A 16696-nucleotide genomic window follows, 5' to 3' on the forward strand; every position below is an offset into this window, starting at 1 on the left:
CATGGGACTAAACTAGATGACCTATCAAGGTCCCTTCCAGTCCTACAACCCCATGATTACTCTTGAAAGAGGTGGCTTTGGCCTCCTTCAGAATGAAGGAATGGGGAGGGCAAGAAGGGGTATGTAAAGGGAAGAGACCAAGCAAATCAAAATGCCACTTTTATTGTGGCAATGGAGTTCTGAGGATACAGAGGCAGAGTGCAGGGATTTCCATGCCATATGTGAGAAGTCACCCCACACCTCTATGCTCATTCCATGAAGTCCACTGAACAGCCATTGCATAATAGTAGGGCTGGTTGAACATTTTCCTTCTAAACTTTGACTAAACAATTTTTTCATTAAAAGTGTCTGCTTTCCAAGGAATATTTACATTTTTCCTGAAAACCAAAATATTTTGATTTGGAAATACTGCCACAGTGCCTCATGAGAGCTGTAGTCGGTTGTCTCATGTCCCCCTATTCTTCTATGGGCTGGATTTAATTCTCCTATATTGCACCAGCAAGAGAGACCAAGCTATAAAGGAGGAAGGGAGCATCAACTAAACTACAACTCCCAAGAGGCACTAGCGTGGCTAGTGAAAAATTGAAATATTCTGATTTTCAGTAGAAATGTTTTGGTATTCAAATTTCCACCCAAACACAAACTCTGGAGGAAGGGGAGGCATTTTTAAACCAACTCTACTAGTACTGAAATCTGCTATCTTGACAGATATCTTGACATAAGGCTCTATATCTAGAATTGTAGTCAGGACATTTTTGACAATGTTGCCATTGAAAAATGCTAACTGGTTAAAACCAAAACTGTTCCGCTTCAGTCTTAACTAATCTCAACTCATCAAAAAAATAAATAAATTGGGGGGGAACTTTGAAGTTATGTAAACATTTCATTTTGACAATTTCAAAATGGAAAATTCTAGTTTTCCAATTCAAATGGATTTTTCACTTTGAAATATATGCTAATTAACCTAAAAAAGGAAGATAAAGATTGAAATCAACATATAGACCCAAAGGGAAGCTCCCCCCGCCCCATCTCCTAGATATTTTGAGATTTCCACTTTGTCCTAATTTTAGCCAAATATTCAAGGGATGACACAACTGTTTCCTGCCCAGCTCTATTTGCATCCCATTGCTAATCTCCTGTGACATCCAGTCCCCATCTGCACTGTTGCATTTTATTTAAAAGATACAAAACCTATGTTTGCACGGTATCTAGCACAATGGCGCTCTGAGCTTGACCTTTGGTTATTAATGAAAACATTAAATTATTATGAACACTTTCGAAATATTTTCTATCTTCACTGCTTTATTTGCATTTAAATTCAGTAATGTTTAACTATGTAAACTCTGGTGTCGTTTCCTGTGGATGAACAGCAACCACGAGATACTGTATATGGGTGTCCTGGGAAAAGAAATTCAGTACTTCCAACTAAAAATGCAGTAACAGTTTGCATCATAAGTGTTTTATTTTCTGTCACCAGAGCTCAGAAGCTTGGTATTCTACTTACATCATTATACTTTTAAAAAAAAATGATAATTTCAAATTGTTGGCACTGACTGAAAAATTCTATTGAAGGAAGAAAATGCAGGGTGGGTGTTTGTTTTTTGCGCTGGCATACACTGTGGACAATAACAAATCACGGATTTTAAACATTCATTTGGTGCAAAAGTCAGGATAAGGTCTCTGACAACTATCATTCTTTTATTAAACATATTTTACTGAGCATTAAACACTGCTGTTTATGTAGGCACAGAAATAAGAATAACACCACAAAATCAAAATGATAAAGTGCAGACCTATACTGAGAAGCAGGCCTGGTAAGTCAGTCTACTCCTACGTGATGTGGGGGAGGGTGGGAAGGAACTGCCATTACGAGAGCAAGTATACTGTAAATTATGTTGTGAGTTAACAGAACTATACAATGTTTCCCACAAGGATTAAAGCATTTAAATCCCATGTGTTTTTTGTTGTGATAGATGTAAATTAGACTTAAACTTATACAGTGGCTTATTTAAGAGTAAGCAAATTGAAGGGTTGTGCTGATTAGAACACAACTTTTAACATGAGTCTCTTCCTTCATGCTGATTAGGTATTTTTTGTTAGATAATTGCAGAGCTAAATATTTAAACTGGTTTTCAATCAGTCAAAATTTTCCCTTATCACGTTGCTGACGCTAACACTGCGAACAATTTATTTTGCTCTTCAGTCAGTGTCTTTCCAGAAGTGCCATATAATTCTTAACTTATGTATAGATATGGCCATTATATTTCAGACTAAAACTTCTACATTAAAAAAACCCAGTTGCTGCAGCCATGATCAAGCATGTGAGAAAAAGGAACAGGAGCAGAGAAGCTGGGTTAAAGTTCCACCCCTACTTTTTTTTTTTTTTTTTAAAAGGTCCTGGTCTGGCCAGATCCCATTCCTATGTTGAAATCTTTCTCTAAGCAACATGGCCCCACTGATAAAACCACCAATATCTCTTAACTTCAGTAAATGTCCTCCTATTTTTATCTCATAAGGACAGTTTTCTGCAGTTATTACTGAGATAAAATATAATTTTTTAGGGTTTATACCCCCCCTTAAAAGGCAGAATGAGGGAAAATAACTAATTAGCTACAACATGATTTTTTTAGTAAACAATATAATATAACGTGCAATAGTGCAATTTCTCCCTTGCTGCTTCAACAATGCAAGTCTTAATATAGAGTCCATTGATTTGTACATAGCTTTTCACATTTAGTTGCGTGTTTGTCGGGGGTTACTGTTCTTGCCAGGCTTTTGAGCAGAATCACTTTGTCCAGGCTCATTTCTGCCCTTTCCAGGGTGACGGAGTTTCTGATCCCAGCGCTGTACAATGTAAGCAAACAAAACTAATAAATGGAAGAAAAAAATTAACAAAGCTACAACTGCATGTGTTTCAAAATACCTCAAACGCAGATATTTTTACAAAACTAGTTCGCAAATTACACTCAAATGCTGCAAAGCAATATTTCTAAAAGATGCTGTTACTCCCACCAGAAGAGAAAATGCCAGAGACTTTATAAAATAATCGTGAATGTGTGACTTACAGATTATGAGCAGAAGTAAGAGTTCTGCCCCAGAGTGCAGAGCATAGTGACAGGAATGTGGCTATCTAAATGTGTAACTAAATATTACAGTAACAAATCACAGGGTAAAGCAGGTCCTTGTTCTCATGGTCTAGTGACCATATTTCTTAAACCTTTATTTCTTTAACTGTTTTTTGGTAGGGATGTGCCCGTATGAGGCTCAAACACTAGCTACTTACTAAGGCCATGATTCTGCAAGATTTGCACAAACCCTGTTTGCTTCAGCAGGGTTCTGTGTGGAGGCAGTAGTCAACCTACACGACTAAGCCTGGAGGATGAGGATCCAATCCTAAGAGGTGTTGAGCCCTCTCAACTCTCAGTGAAATAGTTGGAAGTTGAGGGCACTCAGCACCTCACGGGATCATGCCTTCAAATGCATAGCATGTTATTTACACAGTCGGGGGATGAGTGACATTACACACACAGACCTAAGTTATGAATGCCAGGGTAGATGATGGTCAAAACACAGACTTTGAAAAAAGTTATTTTACCAAAATGAATTATTTAAAATGTTAATGCATTTTTCTTTCAATGAAAACAGGCTTGGTTGCGCCCTCTCCGCAAGGTTAGAACTAAACGTTCCCCTCCGCATGCTTGCAACCCAACCACTGCAGTGCTGAGAATCAGAAAGTGACTATAGACAATACTAAAACTGTGTCCATGTCAAAGCTGAAAGAAATACAAGTAGTAATCAAACACTACTGTGAAAAGCACATTAGATTTTAATAGCCTATCTTTAACTTTGCTTATGCAACCAGCTTCATCAAACTCAAAGCCCTGCCAAGAACAAAATTATGCACGTAATTTATTTGCGTGGTTATTGTCCTCAGGTGTTACTAGAAACATAAGTAAGGATCTTTTTCAGTTCTTAAGGGTTTATTGAACTAGTATGTTTTTGGTTGTTTTGTTTTTAACAACTTGACAGTGCCCTTTTAAGCAAGAACTATTGGCTGCCTAAGAGATCATATTAACATCATGAAAATGAATGATCAGACACCATGCTACAATGACAAGCAGAAACGTGGCTTACGCTTTATTTAATTTAATTCATTTATTTATTTTAAATGTAAGTAAAGCCACCTGTGGTCCTTTTTAGAAAACCAGGATAGAAAAACAGTCAAGTGATTCATAGAGCACAGCTGGGATGAAGGAACTGTGTGTAATAGATGGTGTAATAAATGGTAGTGAAATACCAGGGCTGTAACAGTTGCCGGTAACTGAAGTTACACTAGTAGCAGGAAACCAGAACTAAAGTGGTACCAGAGAACAACATGAATTATCACATGTTCCATGGCACTGGCATTGAGGAGGTTCTACCAGATAAGAGAGGTCACCCAGTCTAATAAAAGAATATGGATAACAGCTAGACATAGAAGAATTTCAATTTGTATAAAAAAAAAAAAGGATTTTCTCTGCAGTGATCACTAAAACTTGAAGAAAATGAGGGGAAAGAGACGGACAACACATGCAAAAAGATGTGGGGAACCTTATTTATGTCAAATCAACACGTTGGAGAAATTGTTTTTAAAATAAATGCTTTCCATGTAAAATGATGTTCTTTGTAATGCTGCCAAGGTCACTAAAACCATTTGAAGGTGTCAGATACGTAAAATAAAGCTTAGGTGCCAAAGGCTGTGTGGCTGTCTAGCTTACCCAATCAATCATTCCAGGAATTACAAGATATTAGGGTGGAACCTATATCCTTTTTGTGTTTGCTCCACTTCCTCCCTACTTCTCTATTTTCTTTCAGATAGGAACTCCTGTACTTGTATTCCTCCCTCACATATGTCAAATGTTTCCTTTAGATGAAGAGCTAAGTCTCAGAGCGAGACCAAGTCTGCACAACTTAGATGAGAACTGTATTTAAACATTTAAAATTTGAGACACACAAGTTTGTAAATGAGATAATAAGGCTTGTGAAACCACGTTCTGCCCTTGACTGTGTGTAGACGGTTCCCACTAAACTGAATAAAAGCTGCATGTATGCACCTAAATGCAGAATTTGGCTGTAGAGCTTAATCCAGCTCCTGCTGATTGAAATAAATGATTCAGGTTTTAATCGCTGCTAAACTTGTATAAATCTGGATTAACTCCACTGATTTCAGTTATGTTACTCCAGATTTACCCTTGTGTAATGGAATCAGAATCTGACACGTTAACTTTCATGGGTGTAGAATTGGGCCTCATATATTTATATGGGAATAGATGGCCAGCCCTCTGTGGAGAAAGAGGTGGTTAGGGACTATTTAGAAAAGCTGGACGTGCACAAGTCCATGGGGCCGGACGAGTTGCATCCGAGAGTGCTGAAGGAATTGGCGGCTGTGATTGCAGAGCCATTGGCCATTATCTTTGAAAACTCGTGGCGAATGGGGAAAGTCCCGGATGACTGGAAAAAGGCTAATGTAGAGCCAATCTTTAAAAAAGGGAAGGAGGAGGATCCTGGGAACTACAGGCCAGTCAGCCTCACCTTAGTCCCTGGAAAAATCATGGAGCAGGTCCTCAAAGAATCAATCCTGAAGCACTTACATGAGAGGAAAGTGATCAGGAACAGTCAGCATGGATTCACCAAGGGAAGGTCATGCCTGACTAATCTAATCGCCTTCTATGATGAGATTACTGGTTCTGTGGATGAAGGGAAAGCAGTGGATGTGTTGTTTCTTGACTTTAGCAAAGCTTTTGACACGGTCTCCCACAGTATTCTTGTCAGCAAGTTAAAGAAGTATGGGCTGGATGAATGCGCTATAAGGTGGGTAGAAAGTTGGCTAGATTGTCGGGCTCAACGGGTAGTGATCAATGGCTCCATGTCTAGCTGGCAGCCGGTGTCAAGTGGAGTGCCCCAGGGATCGGTCCTGGGGCCGGTTTTGTTCAATATCTTCATAAATGATCTGGAGGATGGTGTGGATTGCACTCTCAGCAAATTTGCGGATGACACTAAACTGGGAGGAGTGGTAGATACGCTGGAGGGCAGGGATAGGATACAGAGGGACCTAGACAAATTGGAGGATTGGGCCAAAAGAAATCTGATGAGGTTCAATAATGATAAGTGCAGGGTCCTGCACTTAAGATGGAAGAACCCAATGCACAGCTACAGACTAGGGACCGAATGGCTAGGCAGCAGTTCTGCGGAAAAGGACCTAGGGGTGACAGTGGACGAGAAGCTGGATATGAGTCAGCAGTGTGCCCTTGTTGCCAAGAAGGCCAATGGCATTTTGGGATGTATAAGTAGGGGCATAGCGAGCAGATCGAGGGACGTGATCATCCCCCTCTATTCGACATTGGTGAGGCCTCATCTGGAGTACTGTGTCCAGTTTTGGGCCCCGCACTACAAGGATGTGGATAAATTGGAGAGAGTCCAGCGAAGGGCAACAAAAATGATTAGGGGTCTGGAACACATGACTTATGAGGAGAGGCTGAGGGAACTGGGATTGTTTAGTCTGCAGAAGAGAAGAATAAGGGGGGATTTGATAGCTGCTTTCAATTACCTGAGAGGTGGTTCCAGAGAGGATGGTTCTAGACTATTCTCAGTGGTAGAAGAGGACAGGACAAGGAGTAATGGTCTCAAGTTGCAGTGGGGGAGGTTTAGGTTGGATATTAGGAAAAACTTTTTCACTAGGAGGGTGGTGAAACCCTGGAATGCGTTACCTAGGGAGGTGGTAGAATCTCCTTTCTTAGAAGTTTTTAAGGTCAGGCTTGACAAAGCCCTGGCTGGGATGATTTAATTGGGGATTGGTCCTGCTTTGAGCAGTGGGTTAGACTAGATGACCTCCTGAGGTCCCTTTCAACCCTGATATTCTATGATTTCCTCTCTTTTTTCTTAAAGGTGAGATACAAACAGTTTTCAATGTTAATTGTTACTAAGATTGTGAAACATTGTCTTACCTTTACTTTTTTACCAAGACGATCCTTCCATTTCTCAGCTATGGAGCCTTCTACCAAGAGTAACCTACACATTTCAGATAAGCCAGTTATTTTATTATCAAGGAATGTGTATGCTGTACGTAGCAATATACACAACGCTAATGGGATCTGCTCAAGGGGAGAAGAGAGAGAGAGAGAACCTCATGGCATTCAGTAGTGACAAGTCCAAAAGTCAAAAGCATTGCTCACGAGTTCTGAAGAAAATTCTGCCCAATTTTCTTCAGAGGGAACAATGGTGGCTTCAAAATGAGGTGGTGGGCGAATAGAGCAGGGAAAGTAATTCTCTAAAGGACACTAAAGAATAAATTACCTGGAGCGTTCCTCATCTTCATAGCCCATTATAATGTATTCTTCATTGGCATTGAGCGGTGGGCATAGACAGCCAGAGTTTGTGTAAAGGTTAACAGTGTCCTTAGGAATATTCACCAAGGAAGACTTTAGTATCTCCTTTACTTCAACTACTGCGGTGACATCATGACATTTAGTCTTCACCTCCTTCACTTTAGCCCGAATGACTGGGGGAAAAGTACAGAGTATAGTTAACAGCAGCAAATAATGTAGGTCACCCCCATGCCATCCTTTGTGAGCTGGGGGATTAGTCTTTTGTGTGCTCCTTTATCAAAAGCTCAACTGAACTCCATCTAGATTTTGCCCAGAGATTCCCTTCTTCCCCCTATTTCTTCACTTTCTCTTCTACCAAGAGTAACATGTACATTTCAAGTAGGCAAGATATATAATAGCAATGTAGGTGCTCTGTGCAGGGAATAATTTATCAATGGGCCTTTCACCTTACTTTCTCTGGGATATATTTTTTTTTTAGTTTTTTTCTTTTATTCCCTCTGTGTTTTAAACATGTAGTTCATATTTCCTATTATTTCCTCCTCGCTCATACATCTTATTTAGGTCCAGTACAGACTCTTAATTTGTCATCCACAGCCTTTCACAAAATGGAAAATATACTTGAAAGCTTTATTGTATCATTATCCCTATTGGATGACAGGGCCTTCCCTTTTCTCTTCTTCCTCCAGTGACCCAGCACCAATCTGCTCTGTTTTCCATGAACTCCAATGCTCCTGATCTTGACCTGATGACCTGTCTAATTGTTTCTTCTCTGATCCTATTATTCTCCCATGAACTGCATACTAGGGAAAGTTGCCTTCCAAGGGCAGCAATTTTTTCAGGTCTCTCATGGTGACCAATGAGCTGACACCGCATGCAAATCCAGAGGTCATATTCAAGGGAGTACTACATCTTGCACTGTTTTCAAATCATAGATTCTTCCTCCATTTTACATCCAAATTCCTCAGATTCTTAATCTCTTATAACTAGTGCAAAGAAAAAAAAGGAAAAATGGAAGAGATGTAATGAAAAAGAGAAAATCCATTAATCCATCCCCACTCCCTCCCCCCACACACACACTTTTCCACCCACAGCTATGCTCAGCATTGTCTCAGCTAAGTTGAACACAACTGTTCAACAGCTCACAGGTTTTATACAGAATAAAAATTTTACCCAAACTAATCCACTTTCTTAAAACCTCTTAAGACTTTCCCACAAAAACCTACTTTGCTTTGGCACTCTTTCTAATGTGTTTCCAGAGGTCTTTACGTTCTAAAGAAAGAGAGGAATGGTATAACAGAATATAAAGAGAGCCTGTGGTAAGTCATCTTAATTCTCTCCAAAATTCCCCCAAGCTTGTTTAGCCTAACCAAAAGAAGAGGGGAGATAGGATTGCTCTCTATAAATATATCAGAGGGATAAATACCAGGGGGAGAGAGGAATTATTGCAGTCAGTACCAATGTGGACACAAGAACAAATGGATATAAACTGACCATCAGGAAGTTTAGACTTGAAATTAGATGAAGATTTTTAACTATCAGAGGAGTGAAGTTCTGGAATAGCCTTCCAAGGGAAGCAGTGGGGGCAAAAGACCTATCTGGCTTCAAGATTAATCTCGATAAGTTTATGGAGGAGATGGTATGATGGGATAACATGCTTTTGGCAATTAATTGATCTTTAACTATTCATGGTAAATAGGTCCAATGGCCTGTGATGGGATGTTACATGGGGTGGGATCTGAGTTACTACAGAGAATTCTTTCCTGGGTATCTGGCTGGTGAATCTTGATCTTGCCCACATGCTCAGGGTTCAGCTGGTTGCCATATTTGGGGTCGGGAAGGAATTTTCCTCCAGGGCAGATTGGAAGAGGCCCTGGGGGGGTTTCGCCTTCCTCTGCAGCATGGGGCACGGGTCACTTGCTGGAGGACTGTCTGCACCTTGAAGTCTTTAAACCATGATTTGGGGACTTCAATAGCTCAGACATAGGTGAGAAGTTTATTGCAGGAGTGGGTGGGTGAGATTCTGTGGCCTGCGTTGTGCAGAAGGTCGGACTAGATGACCCTAATGGTCCCTTCTGACCTTAATATCTATGAGTTTATGGCTGTAGCACGAGCAGTGAATCTCTGCCATAATCCACTGGAGAATACTCACACCACAACCACCCCTACATATAAAACAGCTAAATGAGTCAGAAAATCATAACCTTGCTGCTTTTCACTGAATATGAGAGTTATTAATATCATTTAGTAGGATTTATTTTATTACAGACTTAGTGGATACCATTTGTATACATATGTACTTAAAAAGCTTGGTTTAACAATAAAATTGTCTTCACTATGTCCTGGTCATGTAAACCCTTTTTCATGAATTCAGTGAAACTAATAGTAGCTACTCCCATGAGTAAGGGGTTGCAGGTCAACATGTTAAGACCTCAAGGGCCCAATTCTGCATTTCTGACTCCTATATGTAATCCTTACTTATGCAAGAAATCTTGTTGACTTCATCAGGTTTATTTGTGTAAGAAAGACTTGTCTGAATAAAGGCTGCAGAACTGGACCCAGGGGATGCCTGAAGAATAGGGAAATCTGGACAGCTCAGGACATAGTTTGGACATCAGGGGGGTCGCACAGGTGTTACTGACAGCATAACTTGGCCTGACGGAGCCTCATTACTGGCAATGATGCAGGGGAAGGAAAGAATCTAACTTCAGTGTCAGATCCCAGGATGAGTTTGCGGGGATGATAGTAAAAACATCTTTTTGTTTGTAAACTGAGCAAGTTTGAGCTAGAAATCAGAGATAGATCAAAGATAGAATCCCACAATGTCATTTTTATCCCATCACTTTTAAGACTAAAAACACTTTTCAATGCATAAACACCTAGTATTCTCCTGGAGCCAATGAAGTGGCACATCTCATACCAACTGGGATTTAGAGTGAAAAACAGCAACATTATACAATGAAACACACTGGGCTTGCATGTTAATGTTTAAATATTGTTTAAAAAAAACTGTTCACAGAACATTTTAATCTCAAAAGCTACAAATATTATGATGTCCTATTAAAATACTAACCCACCCTTGCCTCATCCTTCCATGAGTGAATCAAGTTTTGAACTTAGAAATTTTTTTTACTTCATGTTGTCTTTTTGTAGTTACTGCTAATGAATGAACTCAATACAATCAATCTGACCAGCTTTCCTAGTGCAAATGAGCATGAACTGATTACATGCTTAGGCCATAGCCCATTATTGTGGAATTTTTTTCCTGTCACATTACTAAATTTAGAGTTCCTGGAAAAACTTAATGTATTCCTTTAAAGGTTTGATATCTAGCCATGCAGCTGTCCTTACCATAGTTATAATTGTTCCGAAGATAGGTCTTCTGGGTAGCTTTAATAGGCTTGCATTTGCAACGCTCTGCAAAACAGAAAACCTTTGCTTTAGAAGAACAAGGCATTGACTCAAAGACAAACTCTCCCATCCCCCCAAAATTGCCTTTAAAAACACTGAAACAGAGATTGATAGCAATCAGATGGCAAAAATTAATTTATTTATATATTCAGGTTCTGTTAAAAACATAGGGGGTATTATTAAACTCCTCTGCACAAAAACATAGTGAAACTGAGCATCCCATTGCTGATTTGAGGATATTTATAAAAAGGTCAGTGTGTCCTGCAGGAAATTCTGATGTTTTAATGTTTGTTTTCATCCCAAATCTGAACAAATAGTTGAAATAGCAACACTCTTAGGAAAGAAAATATCTAAAAAATTGGAAATGGCAAAATGTTTTGTTCTGAGCCTGTTCAATGTTAAACAGTATTTTCCTATTGTGGCACATTGCCTCATGGAAACTGTAGTTCAGGAGTCAGATGACCACATTCTCCCCTATGGGCCAGACTCCCTGGCCAAACTACATCTCCCATGATGCATCTGCAGTCATGGGACTTCCATGATGCGCCAGTCAGAGAGAAGACTGTATTGCATCATGGGAGATGATGTCTAGTTAGGGAGCCTAGCCCATAGAAGAGAATGGGGGCTGGAACTACACTAGGGAATGCACCACACTAGGGAAATGCAATTTAATGTTGAACTGACTTGAAACTATACATTTCAGCCAGTTCAACAAACCAACTCAAATAAGATATTTCATTTTGATTTTCTCAACAGAAAACTGAAAACTTTTGCAGAAACTGCATTTCCCCTCAAGAAATCATTTTGATGGAAAATTCCCAACCAGCTATCAATCACAGAATAAATTCTGTTTTCAGTTATACTACATCAAACCCAGAATAACTGCACCAGCAAAACTGAGGGCAGGCTGTAGACTCCCTATGGCAGCTCTACAGCGTGAAAACACAAGCACATTTGTTACAGGGACATAATACCTTTAAACCCAGGGGCTGATGGAATTTGTAGTCTCCAGACCAGGCACATGATTAAGAAATGTCAGGTGACTTAGTGTCATGTGACTTTCTAGTGGCTACTGTGTAAAGGAATGCTTCTGGCACAGTCTTGTGAAGGTTGGTTCTGTGGCCATATGAGATGAGGCCTAGAAGATATCCAGGAAAGCTACCCAGGGGAATAGTCAGTCTTCTCACCTACCATCTTGCTGAAAGGTCTTGTCTGGATGTTGCAAGTGTCTTGTATTATGTTAATCCTGGTTTGGAATCTCCTTTAAATTAATAAAGCCAGCACTGAAGAAATGACCTTGGACTGAACTATCAAATGGGTTTTATTTTACCTTCCTTAGTTGACACGTCTGCCCACTCACTGGCCTACACACTCTACAAAGGACTGAACTAGGATCCAGCCGGAGATTTTGACTAGTGCTCAGACAATTCTAATCACTGAAATTTTTGCATTTGATCTTTTTATTCTAACATGTACTAAAAAGAATCCTCTCAATAGGTGCCCTAAAGAAATATATGGCTAATATATAATCAATCTCCCTGGCCATCCCACGCCAGAAAGGCAAAACAAAGAGCAAATTAAGGTGCTGATCCAGCAAATCTTACTCATATGGATCAGACAGACATAACATTTTGTATGTATATACTATAAATATTGGTATGAACAAGGTAATCAGCTTTGTTTGGATACTCTTCCATTTATAATTTGTATTTTAATTGTCTCAGTATGGTCATGATACCTAATATGAGTTTTTGACACTGACTTTTGTGAGAGCAGTTCCTATGTTTCTACTTCATTCAGGGAAAGAATAAACAAAGACTCTTGTAAGTAAATTAACACTTGAAAATTGCATGAATTATAATAAATAATCGTGGAGTGCTAACTATAACTGAAATAACTGTTCATGGGCTTGGGGTGGGAGATGTGAGGAGACATTTTTTGGCAAGAACCCTGGGGAAGGGCTCTTTGTAATCACTCCCCTCTCTAGATAACCAGCATAGAAGACGGTATCATTCAGCTCATAGAGAATATGCAGAACCCTGTGTACAATAATGAATATGTGGCCACATAATTGCCCTTCTATCTGAATTTTCTACACAACTGTGCTCTAGAATCTAAGCTTTCATTAACACAGTGAGGTTCCCCCCTTCCAGTTGCAAAGATAATTCAAAATATAAACCCATGTAGCGGTGTCTGCATGAGGTTGCAGACAGCTGGAAACAATAATACAAGTGGGTACACTTCATTCATGTCAAATAAGTTGCTAACTCAGTCTGGAGCCTTTACTGATAATGTTGCTATCCGAAGAGGTAACTACTGATCATTTTAACAGAAAAAAATCAAGCTACTTCATTATTTTGGATGTAATGGAAGTTATTGAGACTTGGTAGAGTGGAGCAGCTGATTACAGTTGGCATTTGCTGGGGTAAGTGAGAGAAATTTAACCCTTCCCCACAAATTACAGTACTGTCTAGAGCCATACGCAGAGCCAGCTCCCTGCTGGGACCCCCCATCCAGCCTCTTCTCTGCTGTGCCCAATAGAGCATTTCCCCCATTATGTTTGCTAAGCACACAGCATTCTACTTCTATTCAGAAATACATAAAGAACATCCTACAAAGTAACAATTGCATCAGTACTCTTACTAGAAACATCATGTTCCAGAAATAGGCATATCCTGTTAGTGATCTGTTTTGCTGTTCTAGCTGAAGCAGCACATAATTCAGAACAGATTAGTGGTCAAATTAGGAACAGAACCCAGGTGCCTTGACTCTCACACTCATGCTTTAAACATCTGACACTGCCTCCCAAGTCAGGTATGCATGCTTCAATATTAAAAACAGTAAAACCCAACACAGCTGATTTATATAAACTGAAGATCTAAAACAGTGCCCATTTCAGATATTTCAGTATAATCTGAAAAGAACAGTTCAAAAAAATAAACTTGTATTTTTGTGCTTTGAAAAAATTAGGAAGTTATTGTGTTATTTATTGGGGTTCTCAGTTTATCATTTACTTTGGCTTCAATGTATCCTTATAGTTAAAAAGAGAAAACAGTGTATACAGGAAAAAAGTACATTTCAAAGGAAGAGAATAATGTTTCTCTTGAATTTCAAAATACATTCTCAGAAATCTATCTATCTATATGGAGAGAAAGAGAGAAAAATATGCTACAGAGTTGAGCTTTTCTATGTGACTGTTTTAAAATAATAAGGCAGAAAAGGGAAGTAATTTTTGTCTTTCATTAAGCCTATATGAATTCATGTACATTTAGGCCAAATTACGGCTCATTTTGTAAACTGCCTCAAAACAGGTGCTCATAAAGGGGCCAGTTCTGTAACCCTTACTCATGTTAGTTTCACATTTCAAATTCAAACAGAGTCAGACCTGTGTCCAGGAGAGTTACCTTAACAACACACAATGTCAATCCCTTAAAATTCCCCTTCTCTGCAGAACTTTATTCCACCACACTAGCAAAACACAAAATGATTGAAATTGACAGCAATGTTACCTATGGGTTAACACTCCTAAAACAATAAATCTCAGAAACTGCTTTAATCCAAGGAAAATATTTTACTGTAATTGTCCTAGAATATAATCAATGGGCTTCTCCCTGATCCCACTGAATGATACTATCTAATAACACTTATCAGCACTTTCTCTCTCTGTGTGTGTGTATACACAAAAAGACTTGATTGATTGATTGATTGGATGTCTCTTGCAGGGATGAACCTATGTGAGGAACAGTCAAAGGCATGCATATACATACACGCACAAACCCCGGAGGAGAACTTAATAGAATGATGCTATTGAAAGGCATAATGTCTCTTAGATTCTAGGAGAGCACGGAGGGAAACACCCCTTTCTACACATGTGTAACTGGAAAAGATAGGTTTCAGAGTAGCAGCCGGGTTAGTCTGTATCCGCAAAAAGAAAAGGAGGACTTGTGGCACCTCAGAGACTAACCAATTTATCTGAGCATAAGCTTTCGTGAGCTATAGCTCACTTCATCGGATGCATGCAGTGGAAAATACCGTAGGGAGATTTTATATACACAGAGAACATGAAACAATGGATGTTACCATACACACTGTAATGAGAAGGATCAGGTAAGGTGAGGAGCTATTACCAGCAGGAGAGAGGGGGGAAAAAGAACCCAAAACCTTTTGTAGTGATAATCAAGGTGGGCCATTTCCAGCAGTTGACAAGAACGTGTGAGGAACAGTAGGGGGGGAAATAAACATGGGGAAACAGTTTTACTTTGTGTAATGACACATCCATTCTCAGTCTTTATTCAAGCTTAAGTTAATGGTGTCCAGTTTGCAAATTAATTCCAATTCAGCAGTCTCTCGTTGGAGTCTGTTTTTGAAGTTTTTGTTGTTGAAGAATTGCCACTTTTAGGTCTGTAATCAAGTGACCAGAGAGATTGAAGTCTTCTCTGACTGGTTTCTGAATGTTATAATTCTTGACGTCTGATTTGTGTCCATTTATTCTTTTACGTAGAGACTGTCCGGTTTGGCCAATGTAGATAATTATCCCCCTGGCCCAGCCATCTTGTTGTGCAGGAATATGGGTCATGACCCTGCCCACACACTACCTAGCCATTCTACTCTGGAGCTGCTAGAGGTACTGACAGTGCCGCTGCCTACCTTCCTTCTAACACCTAGAGCACTGGGAACCAAATGGCAGCTAGACCCCTAACTCCACTGGGAATGCAATGAAACATTCAATTTTTGAGAAAGAAGTCAGTGGGAGTTAGGGGCCTATGTGCCATGTGCGCCTTTGAAAATGTTCCTCTACAAATATATAGGGGCTCTTAAAAATATATAAAATATGTTGCTCCCATAAAACCTGGTTGTGATACTGATCAATATAAGTACTCAAAGCTGGCAAATGTTTCACTGAAATAATAATAATATCTGGAGAAACTTCTAAGCAACTTTAAAAGCATCTTATGAAATAGACAAGAATGTAGTTTCTCGCCAAGGAAGGAAAAAAATTATTTATATGCAGAGTTGGAGGCAAGACTTTGCCAATTGACTTTGCCAGGGATAAGAGCTGCTTTGAGTAGATTTAACACACTGACATTACTTACAGGCAACAATACACACAACTATTTGCAATATCCTTTAGAAATCATACAGCATGTCCAGCCCTGAATTTTTTAACACACTTCATTGTAATACTACTTACAAAGGGTCTATTTACAATGGAGAAAGGACAAAGGCTGTTTTACTGAACATATAAACAAAACATATATTAAAAAATAATGCTCCTTTCTGGTGGGATTAAATTGTGTTTGTCAATTGAAAAAAATGTGCTATATTGAGACTCAAAATGTGATTCTACACTAAAAAAGTGTCTGTAAAAATATTCAGCTTATTCTTCAGAGCTGCTCCCTGGGTGTTTTCACAATCATATCTGCTTTCTTTAGTAATATATATTTTTACTGCTTTTCACTATTAGTCTAACAGAGCCAACACAGCTAAAATAATTTAAGCTGGACTCTTGTTGTGATGTGGCAAGAAAAAATAAACTGTTTAAATTCCAAGCAGTTAAGTCTGGGTGACCACAATGAAGACAATGGGATTGGCACTGAAGCAATTTTTGGCCAGCAAAATATTTCATTACTGATGGTGCAACATGACAAGGAAAGTAGACAGCTTGACCTTCAGATCCCACAAGTTTGCAAGACTCATTATTTTAAAACAATCTTTTTACTTATAAACTGATAAGCTGGTATGAAAATCAGTGAAAGACAACAAACATGCATCCTATTATGTTCTTTTAACAGTAATCGTTAAGCGCAGAACTTCATTTAGACTATGCAAAGATCATTTTTGCTTGGTTTAGAGTTAAGTGAAAAATTTTTTACATTTGGGCACCTACAGTTATTCACTTAAATCCAGATTTAGGTGCTTAAAGC

At 39.1% G+C, this 16696-nt stretch overlaps 1 protein-coding gene across 2 annotated transcripts in view; it reads right to left on the reverse strand.

The window, feature by feature from the left end:
• Nucleotides 1-1442: 1442 nt before the first annotated feature.
• The window catches only part of FRZB (frizzled related protein), a 34704-nt gene continuing 19450 nt past the window's right edge, over nucleotides 1443-16696 (reverse strand). For both annotated transcript variants that reach the window (XM_073306091.1, XM_073306092.1), the window contains 4 exons: nucleotides 10713-10778; nucleotides 7333-7537; nucleotides 6984-7047; nucleotides 1443-2844 (listed from right to left, as the gene is read on the reverse strand). In XM_073306091.1, coding sequence (XP_073162192.1) covers nucleotides 2734-2844; nucleotides 6984-7047; nucleotides 7333-7537; nucleotides 10713-10778 — 446 coding nt within the window. In that variant the 3' untranslated portion in view covers nucleotides 1443-2733. The remainder of the gene's footprint in view (nucleotides 2845-6983; nucleotides 7048-7332; nucleotides 7538-10712; nucleotides 10779-16696) is intronic.

This window comes from Lepidochelys kempii, chromosome 11 (genome assembly GCF_965140265.1).
Source record: "Lepidochelys kempii isolate rLepKem1 chromosome 11, rLepKem1.hap2, whole genome shotgun sequence".
Taxonomy (NCBI): Eukaryota; Metazoa; Chordata; order Testudines; family Cheloniidae; genus Lepidochelys; species Lepidochelys kempii.